The sequence below is a fragment of the Carlito syrichta genome, unplaced genomic scaffold (assembly GCF_000164805.1).
Source record: "Carlito syrichta isolate Samal-C Ts95f unplaced genomic scaffold, Tarsius_syrichta-2.0.1 Scaffold308105, whole genome shotgun sequence".
Classification (NCBI taxonomy): Eukaryota; Metazoa; Chordata; class Mammalia; order Primates; family Tarsiidae; genus Carlito; species Carlito syrichta.
This window is the reverse complement of record NW_007252201.1, coordinates 138,290-155,429: the sequence shown is the minus strand read 5'-3', so window position 1 is coordinate 155,429 and position 17,140 is coordinate 138,290. Positions and strand designations below refer to the sequence as shown.

The following is a 17,140-nucleotide window of genomic DNA, read 5'->3' as shown; positions in this document are numbered from 1 at the left end:
AATGCATCGTTAGGCAATTCAGGCAATTTGTTGAGCCTATTGTTCCCAGGCTACAAACCTGTACAACATGTTACTATGTGAAATCTGTAGACAGTTGTAACACTATGGCAAATATTTGTATATCTAAACATTAAAAAGGTACGATAAAAATACAGCATATCTTATGGGATCAGTGTCATATACGTGGTTTGTTATTGACAAACACGTTATGTGGTACATGACTATAGTTATCTATTTCCTTACTCTGTGATGGAAAGAAGTTTCTTTCCAATATTGTTATTAGTGAGGTGAGCACTTTGGTGTGAACTTTGGGATATTGATTACTATTTAAGTTGATCCTATAACTTAAATATTTTAATGTAAAAATATTTCTTAAATATAATTACAAATAAGTGTATCATTTGGTTGTATATGGAAGTCAGTGGGGCTTCATAGTTTAGGATTAATAAGCCCAGCCCCCATGAGACTTAGGGACGGCACTTCTCAATTTGGAGCCTTGATTCTGAGAAGCTCTACCAAGCCCCATATTTTTCTTCTGTGACACTGCTCTATTGGGATATCTCCAAACTCCTGCTGTGTATAGCTGCTCTGTGGAACCATACAGGGTAAAGCACTTCTCAAAAGCAATAAAAAAAAAAAAACTAAGAACTTAAACAAAATTCTGTACCTCTCCCCAGTATGAGTCCACAGTGAGAGATGATCCACATGCCTTTCCAGGCAAGTAAGTGGGGCCCATGAAACATAGTATGAGGTTAACTGGCCCATACAAGTGTTGCATCTACATCTTGGAGCACCATGTTCAACTGATGGAAACTTTCCAGACAATCCAGTTAATTAGCAAAATCATTAAGTCATTCTATGTATAAATCACTGTCTTAGACATTGGGGTGGGAATGGGGTGTTATAAAAAAAAGTATAAGTAAGTGCTTTCCAAACCATTGGCTGTATTAGGGAAATGAGAGGTGCATATGAGAAGTTATAGCACTACAAGGCCAGCTACTGAAATAAGGTCACAGCTGCTGTAGCATCAGAGAATCAGGAGGGAGCTATGGGATGAAGGAATGATTCCTGGATGCAGGGATTCTGAGATTGGAGAGGAATAGTTGTGAGCATTCAAGCATTCAGGTTAGCCTGATCAGAGACAGAGGTGTCCAGGGTGAAAGAATGAAAGTGGATGACAGGGTAAAAGAATTGAAGACCTTTATTTGAAATCTGAGATCTTAAGACATGGAATGAATCTCAGGGGTCCTCTGGTCCAGCTCCCTTAGTCATCAGATGATCCAATAAGACCCAAGGCCACAAAACCTAGCAGAATTGCACAGGGGTAACTTGAGACAAAGCCAACCTTCTTTTTGTTTAGGGACCTTTCTCCGGAACACAGAAATAGAGCCATCAGCCTTGGAACCAAAATAGAATACCCCTTGCCTGTGAAGAAAAGGCAAAAAAGAGAATTGGTGAACTTGTCAGATTTACAAAATGGTTGAAAAACGGTAACCTTCACTCAGCCTCCCTAAATGTTAGTGTCTTATATAATCACGGACAATGATCAAAATCAGGAAAATAATATTGCTGTAGTACTGTTAACTAATCCACACCTTTTTCAAATTTTATCAGTTGTCTTACTAATATCCTTCTACTGAACCATGATCCAATTCATTACATTCACACATTACATTTAAGGAGGTGTAACATCTTCTTAGTCTTCTTTAATCTGGAATCTTCCATCTTTCTTTTTTTTTTTTTTAATGACCTTGACACTTCAGAAAAATGCTAGCCAGTTATTTTGTAGAATGTCCCCTGATTTGGATTTTAGCTGATGTTTTTTCATGATTCATTACAGGTTATACATTTTGGGCAAGAGTACCACAGAAGTGATGTTCCCTTTTCAATGCATTAATTACATCAGGAAGCACATGGTATCAGTAGTCTTATTACTGATGATGTTCACTCTAATCACTTGGTTAAGGTAGTGTCTACACTGGAAAATTATTATTTTTCCTTTTGTCATTAATAAGTATCTTGGGGAACTGGGCATCTTTTCAAAAAAGTTCTCAAGTGATTCTGAGTGTGTTGCCGATGTTGGGACAGAGGATGGCAGAAATATATCACAATAGAGTGAGGAAGTTGAGACTTTTTTAACTAGAGAGTCTTATCTTGGTAAAGAAGAAGTGGAACTAGATGTTCAGATGTGGAATAGAGAAAGAGAAACAAAATTCTCTTGAGGAAGGTGGAGCAGTTTTGAAATATGTGCTGCTAGGAGTTACTGATTGAAAATCAACCCTGTTTAAAGGAATGTTTCTGAGGTGTATTGAAGGTTGTTGAACTGCATGAATTATTAGTGAGCCAAGTGTGCACAGGTTCTGTCATTTTTTCTGCAGTGCCCAGAACTCTGTGAGTTGCTGTAGAAAGTTTTGAGTAAAGCACATCCAAGACTGTGTAGGGAAGTCAAGAGACCTTGAGCTACCAGCATGGGTGGCACTGAAATGTGCAGTCTTAGCAGGACTGGTAAGGTCATTAAGGGGCCAGTGGATTAGGTGACATGTGATGACTTCAGCAGCTTAAAAAGGATAGTGTTTGGAGGAGCTATAAGTGTGAATAACTCATTCAGTAGGTGTGAGGGGACAGATGGGGAGGTGGCAGATAAGAAGGATGTGGTCAGAAGGACAGAGAACATATTGACATAATGCCTGCAGGCCAGAGGTGGGGGACTGGACATAATCACTAATGTGAACACCCTTGAAGGAAACCAAGTCAGATCCAAGCAAGAACAGCCACGTTTATTTGTTCTTTTGTGGCATCTTCAGTCAATAAAAACTTGCTAAATTGCCTTTTCTTGTGAAATACTTCTTAAACTTTTCTGATAATCTTTTGATAATATTTAGACATATTTGTGTTTTTTTAAGATTTTTGTTTAATCAAGTTATCCATGTAACAGGGAACAGAATCACACATATAGTTGAAAAAATCATTGTTTATCAGGACTGCTGATAAAGTTTATTAATTTTGGTTTTTCTTTTATATTATGCTGTTGATTATCCTTTAATAATCTTATGATAACTGCCATGGAAATCCGCAAGTTTGAAAGTCTCTCATCCCCAATGTCCATTATCTGTTTCTGAATAGTTGAGCATCTTCTGTTAAATCCTATTCTAGCCTTTAAGTTTACATTTGGCATTGTCCGTGGCACTGTTTACCAAAGTGTGATTGGTAGACATACCTGCCTACATATGTAAAAGCACATACTTGGTTATTTATTAGAAATAAGATCTTAAAAATTTCAGGAAGGAGGAATGTCTTATAGGGAGGGATAAAAAAGGAGAAACAGAAGAACAAATAAGATAACCCAATTAGAAACAACATAATGAACATTTTGATCCATTTAATTTGTCTCATCCCCCTAATTTTTTTTTTTAAAGGAAAACGTGAGTTGTAAAACATTCAAATAAGTCTGAAATGGAGCCAGTGAAGAGTGAAAGAACTCTTCTTACTCCTCTCCATAGGTAGACCGTACTCAGTTTGGTGTATAGTCTTCTAGACTCTTTTCTTTGTGAAATCATAGAGTTAAGTTGTAAATTGAACACAAGGCAAATAACAATAAGACTTACTTTTGAAAGCCCCTTACTTGCTCATACAGTGCAATATACAGTGTGTGTGGACTATGACTCAGGATTTCCAGCACAGCAAGTATTTCCTCCAGCATTGAAGCAGACTGCAGCTGAGTACGAGATGCAGTCGTTGGCTTTCACTGAGGAGGTGTCCACGCCATGAACTGTGTGCACACTGAGACCCACGCTCAGGGCAAACGGTCATGAAGTAAAATGGCCAGCATTAAATTGCGCAGCCAGTCTCTCTCCTTGCTCACCTCTGTGACTCTTGGTCAGGTGGACATTTACTGTACTTCATTAGTTGACTCCTTCCTTTGAAATGCAGTTATTTTTTCACATCTCAGATGATTTGTTTCTTTGCACATTCTTAGAGGGGAGTCTATTCTTGTGCTGGACCAAGATTTTGATCACCAGTTCTAATCTTTTTCCCTTTTCCTTCATCAGTGAATAAAAGATTAGCTCAATTGTGATCTTGCTTTGCCTGTTCAATGATCCAGCAACTTGGGGAAGTTAAGAGGTGAGTTCTTTCTTCCCCACATGTGGGGTTTCCGGGAGTAAACCAGGTGGGTTGTGCCACGTTCTTTTTCTGGCCAGAGTTGTGTTTTGCACAATCTCTGCTTGGTGTAGAAATGTTTCTTCTTGGGTTCTGCTGAGATCTCTTCCCTTAGCTTTCTGGTGAGATGTTGCAAAGTTGTGCTTCCTTGAAGTCTTTGTATCGGCTTGACATTTTTAAGGAATCCCTTGACTTTATGATGTGATAGTATCACATTTCCCTGCATCCAGTTTTAATCTGGATTTTATATTCCTGTGATCAGGTATGCTTAATGTTCCACCATTCATCAAGCATGTGTGGAGCACCAACAAGCAGTGAACTACTAATAGAACAGATGGAAACAGTAATTTCAAAATCACAAGGAAAAGTAGAATTTTATACAACAATGGAAACAAAATGAAGAGTTGCATGGTATAGGAGCATATATGATAGAATTTATACAGAAAAACTCCTCTGAAGAAGTGATCATTGAGCTGAACAATGAAGGGAGAGTGGGAAATGGCCAGGAAGTAGGAGCAGGATATGGGTTCAAAAAGCATTCTAGGCATCAGGAACCACATATGCAAGGACCCTATAAGAAGACCAGTGTGACCAGAGCATTGGTGACTATATAATGGGGAAGGAATTGTAGTTCCACAGGTTTAAGAAGTAGGACCAGACTCATGGGGTTTTATGGGCCATGTTAAGAAGGAGTTTTCTCTATCCTAAAACAGTAGGTAACCGCTGAAGCATTTTAAGCCAAAGGAATGTCTTAATCATATTTGTGTTATGAAAAAGATCATTCTAAATAGCCAGTAGTGTATTTATTAGTCTAGCCAGGAGTTGTGGGAACTTCAGTTGTGTGTGTGTGTGTGTGTGTGTGTGTGTGTGAGAGAGAGAGAGAGCGTCTCACTCTGTCACCCAGGTTGGATGCAGTGGCACAATCTTGGCCACCGCAGCCTTGACCTGCTGGCTCAGGTGATCCTCAGCATCAGCCTTCCAAGTAGCTGGAACTACAGGCTTGTGCCACCACACCCAGCTAATTTTTTTGATTTGTGTAGAGACAAGTTCTCTCCAAGTTGCTCAGGCTGATCTTGAACTCTTGGACCCAGGCACTCCTCTTACCTCCATCTCCCAAAGTGCTGGGATTACAGACATGAGCCACTGCACCTAGCTGGAACTTTGTTTTTGAGTGTGATGTTGGAGTGGGGGCTAAATGGATGAATTTGAAAGTTCGTGGTGAATTAGATGTTGGAGCAAGATGAGGAAGAGGGAAAGGTTGAAGATGACTTCTAAATTCCTCACATGTTTAATAGCATCAGTGGGGTATCATTACCTGAAACAGGGAACAAGAGAAGAATACCAGGCACTGGGGCAAGATCCTGAGTTCTGTTTTAGATGCGTTAGATTTGAGGTACCTTGAGACATAACAAGTGGAGACATTTTGAGTAGACTACTGAATGGTACTGGTAAGGCCTGGGAGAAAAGAACTGGATTCTAGATAGGAATCTGTGAAGCATCTGCATTTAGGTGTTAATTAAAGGAGTGGGTGTGATGAGATCACTTAGAGAGACACTAGAATGAAGAGGACCTAAGACCCTGCCCTGAGGAATTCCCTAGTTTAAATGTCCTAGTCAAGGAGAATGAGCCAAAAAGGATACAGAAAAGGAGCAGCCATAGAGTTAGGAGGGAGAATCAGGGTGGTGGTGAGTCACAGAGGACAAGGGAGGAGCAGTTTTTAAAGGAGGGTGTAAGCTACTCCAAAGGCTGCTAAGAATTCAGACGTAATAAAGACAGAAAATTGTATTTAATGAAATGCAGGTCAGTGACTAGCTAGCAGGGTTGGGCTAAAGAGTGAATGAGGAAAGAGATGTGGACTATAACCAATGGAGGCAAAAGTTTTGAAAGGTTTAATTGTGGGGTGGATAGTGTTGGGGAGGAGGTCGTAGAGTCAAAGGAGAGCTTATTTGGTTTTGTTAAGGAGGTCTTGATCATCATGTTTAAAAACTGATAGGGAAAAATTAGATGAGGGGGAGTTTCCTGTATGAGAAGGAGATAAGCTAACAGGGTGAGTTCCTGAGAAGGTGGGGTGGGGGGATATCCAAAAGCAGATGAGGATTAATGTAGGTAGGTGGGTACAGTGGCCAGCTGGCAAGAGAATTCTATTGGCGTTTCCTTCTCATCTGTAATGTAGGTGACAGTGTTGTCTTCTGAAAAGGAAATGGGCTTTATATGGGAGTCCAGATTGCCATTCAACTCAGAAATACAATAAATAGCTTTCTAATTACGTTTCTGCCTCTCTCCTTCCAAAAAAAATTATTGAGATATAATTCACATACCACACAATTCATCCATTTGAAGTGTACAATTTAGTGTTTGGGTTTTTTTTTTTTAGTTTATTTACAGATACATGCAGCCATGACCACAGTCAGTTTTAAGGTATTTTAACATCTCAAAAAGAAACCCAAACCCTTTAACTATCCACCCCTCTTCATTCTCATACATCTTTTGCTGTCAGAATATGGTCTGAAAAATTTAAAATTGTATGATTTCAAAGAAGTGTATAAACTAAGGTATATGAATGGGTTGCTAAGAGCTATAAAACTTTGATTTAAACAGAGAAACAGGAGGGACTGAGACCTACTACTTAGGGTCACTGGTGTGAAATCAACAGATAATACATTCCAAACACCTATGAAGTATCAAATTCTTCCCTGTCAAAGAATCATCTGAAGAATAAAAATTAATAAAATGGGGTGAAAAAAGCAACACATGTAATAAATAGTTTCTAAGAGAACGTCTACTGTAGCTAGATGACTTTCTCCTAGCCCAGAAGAATTACATTCTGGGTTACTTAAAATTTACATATGAGATGATGAACTCTGACAGAAATCTCTGAGGCATTACCAAGAATAGAGTAGTTACAGCAGACGGGAAAAGGTAGACTCTACTTAACATTAATACTGAGTAAGGTTTTATAATGGGACTATTAGGAGGATAATTTATAAGTCTTTAGAAAAGAATGTCATAGTAGAAATCAGCATAGGTCATACCAAATTAATTTTATTTCTTTTGCTTATAGTTAGGAATAGGAAAGAAATCATATATTTTTGTTTTATCAAAGTATTTAACAAAGAAGGCTCTTTGTTTAATTTAGAAATTATACTCAAAATGATATGCAAGTGTAAGTGAGCAGTCCTGCCCAAAGGATATTAGTATAATAAATCCTTACTGAAAATAGCATGATGATGGGCTCCATTTGTGGCTCTTTCCTTTTCAGCATTTTGGTCAGTGAGTGAGGCATACCATGGGAAGCATACATATGAGATTTTCAGATGATACAAATGTTAGAGCTATGACTGATATATTGGATGTCCTTCTGGATGTCCTTCAGAATCCAGAATTACCTCTACAATCTTGAATGATGAGCTGATAATGATATTAAATTAAATAGCGAGAAGAGTTAAAGTCTTCATTGCAGTGTCATTCCTTCCAGTTTAAGAGCAGCACTTGGAAAGACCTGGCTTTACCAGGTAGTCTGTGAAAGCCAAAGAGATTTTGTTCACTTTAAGCTCTCTCTGAGTCAGTTATATAATTGTAAAAGTTCTTAAAGGTAGCCTTGGGCTACATTAACATTTGCAGTGAAAAAGTGATCTGATGTCTTCTGCATCATTCCTTTGTGAAGAGGTTGGAACATTAGCCCTGCCTTTCTTGGGAGGATAATTAAAGAAGCTGAGAGGAGATTTTCTGGAGAAGACAATTGGAAAGATAGGCAAGCTGCCTTCAAGTAGAAGTCTTTATGTAGTAGAGATGTTAGAACACTGTCTGGGCCATTGCTTTGCTACACTGGTCTGGCCATGTGCCTCTTTGAGCTATGGCTGCTGTTTCCCTAAGCTTCGGCTCCCTCCCCTACCTTGGGGAGGTGAATCTCCTCTCTCTCTCTCCCCCTCTCTAATTTGCTTTCTAAATAAACTATGTTTTCCAATCTAAAATAAAGAATACTGTCTGATCTGCAATGCAGACCAGGACCAGCAGACAGTGTAGTGAGACAGTGTTTGTCTTATTATAAAATTGTCTAACAGCTATCTGATTCTGAAATCTGCCGGTGCTGCAGTGCTGGCCACTGGAAGTATTTAAGGTGAAGCAATGTGATCATTTGGTAAGACAGAAGGCTGTAGAAGGGAGTATACCAAGGGACTAGATGATTCTTTAAATACTGTTAAATGCTGACGTTCTGTGGATCTGTGCTAAATAATCTCCCTGAAGTGTATTGCTGGTCATAAATGCTTCAGTCTATATGGGTTTTTACAACCTTTATGTTTTTCATATATCTTTAATATTCCACTTGAGTCTCCTTTGTTGGTTTATTAGCTATCTTTGTTTTTGTTTTGGAGAGTTATTTCAGTGGTTGCTTTAGGGCTTATAGTATATACCTTGAACTTATTACAATCTCTCAGGAAATATTATACTACTTCAGTTATTATAAAAACCTGATAACACTATACTTCTATTACCCGCTTTGAGCTATTGTTGCCATACATTTTTGTTCTGCATATGTCATTACCCCAGAATACTTCATTATTTTTGCTTCAAGCAGCTAATTATCTTTTAAAGATATTTTTTAAAATAATGGGAAAATTTTAAAAGATATTTACTCATTTTAAAAGATTTTACTCATAATTACTCTCTCCATTGCTCCTTATACTTTTGTATATATACAGATTTTCATCTTGAATAATTTCCTTCTACCGGTGTGACTCTCTTAAACATTTCATGTAGTTCAAATCTGGTGATGATATTTTTCTGTGTCTCAGAAACTCTTTATTTTTGAAAGATATTTTAGTTGGATGTACAATTCTAGATGATAGTTTGTTTGCCTTTTTGTTTTAGTACTTTAACAATGTTTACTATCTTTTTATTTGCACAATTCTATCAAGAAGTCTGATGTCACTTTTGGATTCTTTGTAAACCACTCCCCCCTCCCCCCACTTCCCCTGGCTACTTTTAAGATTTTCTCTTTATCACTGAATTTAAGCAATTTGCTTATTTCAGATCTTGGTATTGTCTTTTTCCTGTTTTAATGGTTGGGATTTTTCAGCTTTTTGGCTCTATGGAATTATAGTTTCTGTCAAGTTTGGAAAATTTTCAGTCATTATGTCTTCTAATATTTTATCTGCCCTTCTCTCTCCTTTGAAGATGGCAGTTACACATATATTAGATTGCTTAAAGTCATCCTCTAGCTCACTAATGAGATGTCCCTTCCCCCCATATTTTTTAGATAGTTTTTATTGCTCTCTCTTCATGTTTACTAACTTTTCTTCTGCATTGTGTAATCTGCTATTAATCCCACCTAGCATAATTTTTATCTTAGACATTATAGGTTTTATTTATTTCTAAGTGTTTGATTCAGATCTTTTTTAGGCCTTTCACTCCTCTATTTTCCTGAACATACTGAATATAGTTGTAGTAACTAATGTCCTTGTTTTGTATTTCTGCCATCTGTGTCATTTCCAGGGCTGTTTCTGTTAATTAGTTCTCCTCATTATTGGTTGTGTTTTCTGGTTTTGATCCTTTTCAGGCTTGCTGTTAAGCATTTTGGGGCAGAATTGGAGTAGAATTTGGTCGAGGGATAATTTTGTATTAACTACTGAGGCACAACCCTCTGAATTCTCTGCTTGATGATGTGTACATATGAGGTTTTCCACTTAGGCTAATGGGAACAACTATTTCCAGCTCTATGTGAGCTCCATGGTTCCATTCCCTGGCCTTGGCTCCCATATTCACACACATGTGCTTATCAGTGTGAAGATGAAGATGTGAGTGGGATTCTACAGATCTCTGATGTGCTCTTTCTATGCAGCTAGCTCCTCTCTGTCACTCTGCCCTGTAAACCCTAGACTCCTTGGCTTCCAGAGAGGTCATTTCTGCCTCTTAACTCATGAAGACTACCTGTTTTGCCTGGCTTTCCCCTCCTGGTGCTATGACCTGGCAAGAAGCTGGGTTAATTGTCAGATTCGTGCATTCCCTTCTCTCAGGTATCGCTGCCCTGTGCTGCCTGGCTTCCAGTGTTTAAAAATCATTGTTTCGTATACCTTTTCCTATTTGTAAATCTTTTTCATGGGAGAGGGTAAATCTGGCCCCTATTCCTCCATCTTGGCCAGAAGTGGAACTTTTTATTTATCACTAACACCTTAGCTTTGCACTCAAAGCCATTTTCAGCTTCATTTTCAACTCTGTCCCCCTTATTCCCTTCACACCTTTTCTCAGACAGATCCTGTACTTTCCCCTCTCCATCATTCCCAGCTAATGCCATTCCTTGTCCCCAATACTTGCATGTCAGAGTGTCTTCATTCTCAGGGCCAGCTCAAGTGCCTGTTTGGTGATGTTTTCCTCCCACATGAGGCAGAACTAAATTTTTCTCCCTGTTCTGTTTCCACTGTACATAAGCAAGCACGGTTGTCACTGTCTAGGTGTCTCTGTTGTGTATATGCTGGCCTTCTTGTGGAGTATGCGTGTTGGTCCCACCTACAGGCTTGTGTAGTTCAACTCCTGAGGGCAGGGATGGAGCTTGCTCACCTTTGCCTCTTGTGCAGAGGTCTGTGAGTCTGTAATACAGAAGGAAGTTATTTTACAAATGCTGGTGTATTATATGTTTGTTAAAATGAATTGTTTTTCCCTTTTCTCCAATCCCTGCCTCCAAAATCAGGCTACAGAAGAAGTTTCCAAAAATCTGGTTGCCATGAAAGAAATTCTGTATGGCACAAATGAAAAGGAGCCTCAGACAGAAGCAGTGGCTCAACTCGCTCAAGAACTATATAACAGTGGACTCCTTAGCACCCTGGTAGCTGATTTGCCACTCATTGACTTTGAGGTAAGAAATCAGTTTCTTATTTTCCAAAAACAGTACCTTTTTCATAGTCCTTCTCCGTATGTTCTCTCCTTTGGAACATCTTAAGATTCCTGTTGGGCTCTTGGCTTGGGGTCACTGACCTCTTTCAGCATGCCCAGGCTGCCTGCCTAATTAGCAGAGCCAGGGCAGGAACCTAAGGGTATCTCAGACTTGAGACAGGGTTTTTCCCTCTGTTTCATCACATTATTTATGGAGTTTTTTATGCTATTTTATTTAGGTTGAGTTAAATAGCTGCTCTCGCTCTAATAGCTCACTGGTCCCTGGCTCTCAAGGAATTAATTAGAATTATAGAGGTTTTAGACACAGTTTTCAAGAACATCCAGTTATGTCTCTCACTCTTTTTTTTTTAACCTCTTGAGATTCATTGCAACAGAGATTAAATGTGGGGTTTTGTTTTGTTTTGTTTTTTGTTTTGCTCAGCACTACTTTTAACTTTTAAATTAGTATAACATTTAAATAGCAGGAGATTTTATATACAATTCTGAATTTCTGGCTTCTCTTGAAAAATCTGACTTTGGCAACATTGGGTCTGTAGTGCTACTTGGCCCCTCAGCTAGAGCAGAGCCACAGTACATGGTACCCACCCATGCATTTGCTATAGATGGCACAGCTTGCTTTTCTTTCTCAGGGCTTTCTTTACCTATTTTCATTTCCTGTCCAGCCCTGGTAGGCATTTGAAATTGTTGCCCAAGCTAATACACCTGGATTGTGCCATGGTAAATATTTGGTGAATTTAACAGTGAGAATAATGATCCTTGTTACTAGTCTGAATAAAATAATCTGAAACACATATATAGTAAAGGAGTGCTCTGGCATGGTCATGAGCAGTCTCCTCTTTGACTGTCATAAGCGTGCTTTGTTTTGAGATCCAGTGTTTATCAACCTAGGTGACTGGATATCTGTGCGGGTGCTTGAAAGGTTCATGTCTGAAATGACAGAGGTATAGGCAGATTAAATTTTGGAATATGATGAGATGGAGTAGTTCATTGGTTACTTTAATATTGATAATAAAGTAAAATATATTTCTGTCCCATAGAGCAGATAGAACTGGGATATTTCCATTTATATAGTTAATTTCATGTTTTTAAATAGTGTATCAAATTTTAACAACAATTTTTATTTCCTTTGCAAGGTTTGGGGATGCACTGGAACATCTAGTTCCTTCTCTTTTGCCTGTCCCCACCCACCCTGCTTCCCAACGTGGACACTGAATTTAATACTCATTTGGGACTTTAGATATATCAATTTAAAAGGAGTGTGTGTCCTTGTGATTGGTTCTTGGAAATTGCTGTTACTGCTCCTGAGCTAGCACAGGCCCCAGGATGATCTCTCTGTTTGCACTTTAGGTAGGGCACTGGAAAACTGTTACTCACTCTCCTGTGGGCTTGTCAGCCTCCTAACAAGTGGCCATCCCAGAACAAGTCTTGAGGTTCACTTGTTAATTTCGTGTGCAGCTTTCTGATTGTATGGTTCACTGGATGGGGCCATCTGTTTTGTACGGGAGTGATTAAGTTCTGATCTCTGAACTACTGTATCATGTGATACTTAGTACCTTTGTTGTTAGTCTATATAAAGTCTTTCCTAAGTAAACCTAGTGTAATTGGGAGATGTGTCTACTTGCTATTAAAACTCAGCTTTTTATAGAATTCTTCCATTTTTAATATAATGGCAGAGTACATTTTCCCCTCCTTCTGTCACTGTAAAAGGAAAGCATATGTACTGTTCACAATTCAAGTGTCTTATTTGAAGCTGCCTTCTCCACTTGGGTGGAATTCAGATCCCTTAGACTATTAACATAGAGCAAGGTTTTGTTTCTTATATCTGAGTCAGCATGATTCTGCGAGTCAGAAATGGTTGAAATTATATGTGGAATATAGTCAACACATTGTTGTGTTTGTCAACACGTTGTTCATGTTACAAATAGTATACTATTAAAACTTAGAATTTGGAATTACAAATGAAGAGACAAAATAAGAAAATTTAATGTCTGTGAATGTGTAAAAGTCAGATATTCTGTCACAACTGTAAATATACAATGGCTTTATTTGAGTTATTTGGGGGGGTGAATGGGCATTCTGATGTTTAGTCAGGTAAATATTTTAATAATTGTATTCCTAATAGGGCAAAAAAGACGTGGCTCAAATTTTCAACAATATTCTCAGAAGACAAATTGGTACAAGAACTCCTACTGTTGAATACATCTGCACCCAACAGAATATTTTGTTCATGTTATTGAAAGGGTATGTACAATGTAATAACATTTGTATTCTTAGTTGAAAATAAAAAGGAAAGATTGCTTTGGGAAAAAACAGAATGGTGAATGTGGGATGCCTTTTCTCTGTAGTTTAGTCAGATAATTTTTCCATGAATCTTGAAAACATTTCTCCTTGAAATTCAATCTGTGAGCTAAACTGAATTAGAAAATGCCCTATAGGTGGAAGTTTAAAATTAGGTGACTTGTGAGCCTTTGAGTTCACAAATGAAACATGACTGAAGAGAAAAAAGTAAGTCCTCTGTGGTCTTATTTGTGTTCTCTAAGATTTAAAAAAGTTGAATTTCATTGAAATATCCATTGTCATGTATTTAAAGATATCCTTTGGGCATACTATGCACACTGTACGGCAGTAAAAGCTGCCTTGTAAATGGAGCATGGATCTATATAGCTTCATTTTGTTCAGCTAACAAAGCACATGTTTATGATGTAGTACCCCTTGATTGTTACCTCTGTGTGTTCACTCACTAATTTGGTAATTCACAATGCATCTTCCTGGAATTACTATGGGATTAAGCAGGCATTAATGTTTGGGTAGTCTTGTCAGTTTAAAAACAAACACAACCAAAAAAGCCTAACAATTAAAACTTAAAAAAAGAAAAGCAAATCCTCTTCTCCCTCACCACTGAGCCTCCCGACTGGCAAGGTAACCTCCTGTTGTTTCACACCAGAATTGTTTGCCAGCTCTGGGTAGGGTGTGCATCTGTTTGTCCGGCATTAGTGGTGCTCTATTAAGTCTATTAAGGTAGGCAAGCATGTTCCTGGCATGAATGTTGGCATGAATCAGCCTGCTCTCCTACTCCTGGCTTTATAGCTTGTCTCATTCTGATTCATATCTGTGGTTTAACACTTCCTCCAAGTTCAAACTTGTTTAGACAAAGCATGAGTCAGTGCATGTGCTGCACGCCAGCATTCAGTTTCCTTCTTTCTATTTCTGACCATCCATGTTGCTTCTTCAGATGTTGCCATACAGAACTTTTGGCATCTGATTTTTTTGTTGTATCAATTCACAGTTCTGTGTGTAAACATGTAGTGAATAGCCTGAAATTTTGGTGTTCTTAGAGGAACTTAAAGAGGCTTTTCTGTATTTTTAAAGCCAAAAGTATTTTCCTTCTTCATAGAAACCAGTGATCATTAAAATCAATAAATTACTTAATTCTGCCCACATTTTTGCTGTAGAGTAGCCAGGGGCAATTGATATGAACATTTTAAATGTCATGTAAAGTAAGACTTTTGAGATACAGTTTAAAACTCTCACCTGAGCTGGCCAGAGCAGAAACCCCAGCCAGGGGATGGAGAGGAGGAAAAGCATGGGGAATGCAACAGATGTTGGGATGCAGAAGAAGCCCCCCTTTGTTGCGGAAAATATGCATACACCTGGAGGGAATAATATAGCACATGCATGTTATCCTACCCATAACCCAGCTTCAGCGATTATTAATGTTCTGTCATTCTTGTTTCATCTATTACTTGCCTGCTTTTTTCTTCCTTGCATATGACATCACTTCAGTATGCATCCCCAATAATTAATACATAACCCAGTATAACATTGTCATGGTACCATTTGCAAACCTAACATCTAATGAATGCCCAGTGTTCAGATTTCGATTTTCACAAAAGTGACATTTTACAGTTTGTTTAATGTTCCAAATAGGATCCATTCACTGAATTTAGTTAATGTGACTCTTAGCTGTTGTTTTTTTCCTCTTATTCTAAAGATGTGGGGTACAATTCAGACTTAGCTGTCTTTTAATCTATAATAATAATATTAAATTTTTAAAAATATATACCATTTCTTTGTTGAAACAACTGGGTCATTTGTTTAGTAGAAAATTTGGATTTGCATTCCTGTGGTTTCTTTTAACATGTTCTACTAGTCCTCTATTGCTTAAATTGGGTGGTTAGATCTAGAGTTTTGATTAGATTCAGATTCACTTTGAGGGAGGCAGAAATTCTTGCTGTGTACTTCCTGTTGGGTGGCACTGGTTGACACCTTCTGGTGATGTCTAGATTGACCAGTGTATGCAGATGTTACGGGTCTATAATCTGTCCATTATATAGTTCTTCATCAGCTTTTCACCCAATCGTTTTAGTATCTAATGAAGATAATTACCTAGATTTAAAATAGTGATTTCCCAATTCTGTTATTTCTTCTCCATATAATTAATTGTGTTTCTTCTTAAAGTAGAACCTTTCGTCACTGATAACTTAATTATCCCAAAATAAAATCTGTATGTGAAAGACAGGTATTATTTTTTAGTATAATCAGTTAGTGCCCTGGCCACTTCCTTCGATAAGCATTGAGTTGTTTTAAGTACCATTATAAACTTAAGTTTTTGTTTTTAAAAAAGGTATTATTTGTTGTGCCTCAATCCATTGCAGTCAATGCTCTTGTGTCTAGATTGCTCCTTCAGGTTGGCTCCTATGTCCTTATGGCAAGGCCCCATCAATTTGTGATGGCCTTCTTGCTTTCTGGCATGGGATGATCACGTAGCTCATTTTGCGTACTTCCTGTCAGACCTGGAAACAGCCATTTCTCCAAGGAGCTCTATGAACTACATTTTAAGATTTTTGTACTTTTGTTGATTAGTCAGTTTAGACTACTTACTTACAAGGTGCTTATCTTCTTAGGTTGTAAGTACTTTCTTGTTAGATATTTTGAGGGGGTTATGCTGCTAATATTAGTATGCATTTGAAATCTTACTGCTGGTTTTAGACTGCATTTAGAGGCAGTAGGTTTTTTTTTTACTGGCAATTTAAATGTTAATGTGCTCTCCACTCTAGTGCTAACAGGTTGTACAGCATAACTGTTTGTCTTGTACTCACTGGTTTATAGTTTAATCATTTAGACAAGCTTGACAAACTTCCATCAAAACCTGCTCAGCTTGTTGTATCAATCTGTCTTACCCCGTCCTTCTAGTCTCCTGCCTGTTAAAGATCAACAAGAATGAATTTTATGATCAGCCATTTTCTGAGCAGACATCTCAGTCAAGTAAAAGCCAGTCAGCATTCCAGCTGCTGTACCTCAACTGATAGAAAAGAGTGTGGTTTTGATCTTGCTGAGGATCTTTTTATGAGCATATATACAAGAGAATGATACTACCAGATGACAACTTAGTACGACAGTACTTCAGAGGATAAACTTTGATTTGGGTTAATAAGGCAAGGACTGGTAAAAGGAATGGGACTTAGATTAGATTTCCCAATAGTTTAGAATTGGCACCGGCAGACAAAGGAAAGAAGGCATCTTAATGGCATATGACTAGGAGCAAAGGTACAGGGAAAGGAATAAACATAACATGATTGGCAACAGTAAGAAGATGATCAGAACGTTTTACGGCAAGGTTCTAGATGGTATTGTGCTGGAGTAGCAGATCTGATGAAAGGAAGACTGGACATTAAATCCAGAAGGTTGTCTTTATTTGATTAACTAGAAGAAATAATTTTAGGCTTCTAAGCTGGAAATGCTTTTGAAAACTTTTGTGTTGAGTAGATTTTTTAAAACAGAACTTGAACAACAATGCTGGTTAAGAAGCATTTACAGTTAGTTGTCTAGGTGTGAACTAATGCAGCATCAGGAATGGATAAAAGGAAATGAAACTAAGATGTTTCAGAGATAAATTTTTAAAAGCCTGGTGATGCTGAAGGTAGGAAGATTTGAAATGAAGGAGGAAAGGTTTAGAACTGTGCTGACCAGTATAGTAGCTACTAATCACATGTAATTATTTAATTTTAAGTTAATTTTAATTAAATATTATTTAAAACTCAATTCCTCAGTCAATGCTAGCCAAATTTCAAGTGCTCAGTAGCTTCATGTGGCT

General features: G+C 38.0%; 1 protein-coding gene across 2 annotated transcripts in view; it reads left to right on the top strand.

Annotated features, from left to right (window-relative positions):
• Window positions 1–17,140, top strand: part of CAB39 (calcium binding protein 39) — an 89,330-nt gene that overhangs the window by 53,157 nt on the left and 19,033 nt on the right. For both annotated transcript variants that reach the window (XM_021716000.1, XM_008064932.2), the window contains exons 3-4: window positions 10,844–11,008; window positions 13,169–13,287. In XM_021716000.1, the coding sequence (XP_021571675.1) occupies window positions 10,844–11,008; window positions 13,169–13,287 (284 nt within the window). The remainder of the gene's footprint in view (window positions 1–10,843; window positions 11,009–13,168; window positions 13,288–17,140) is intronic.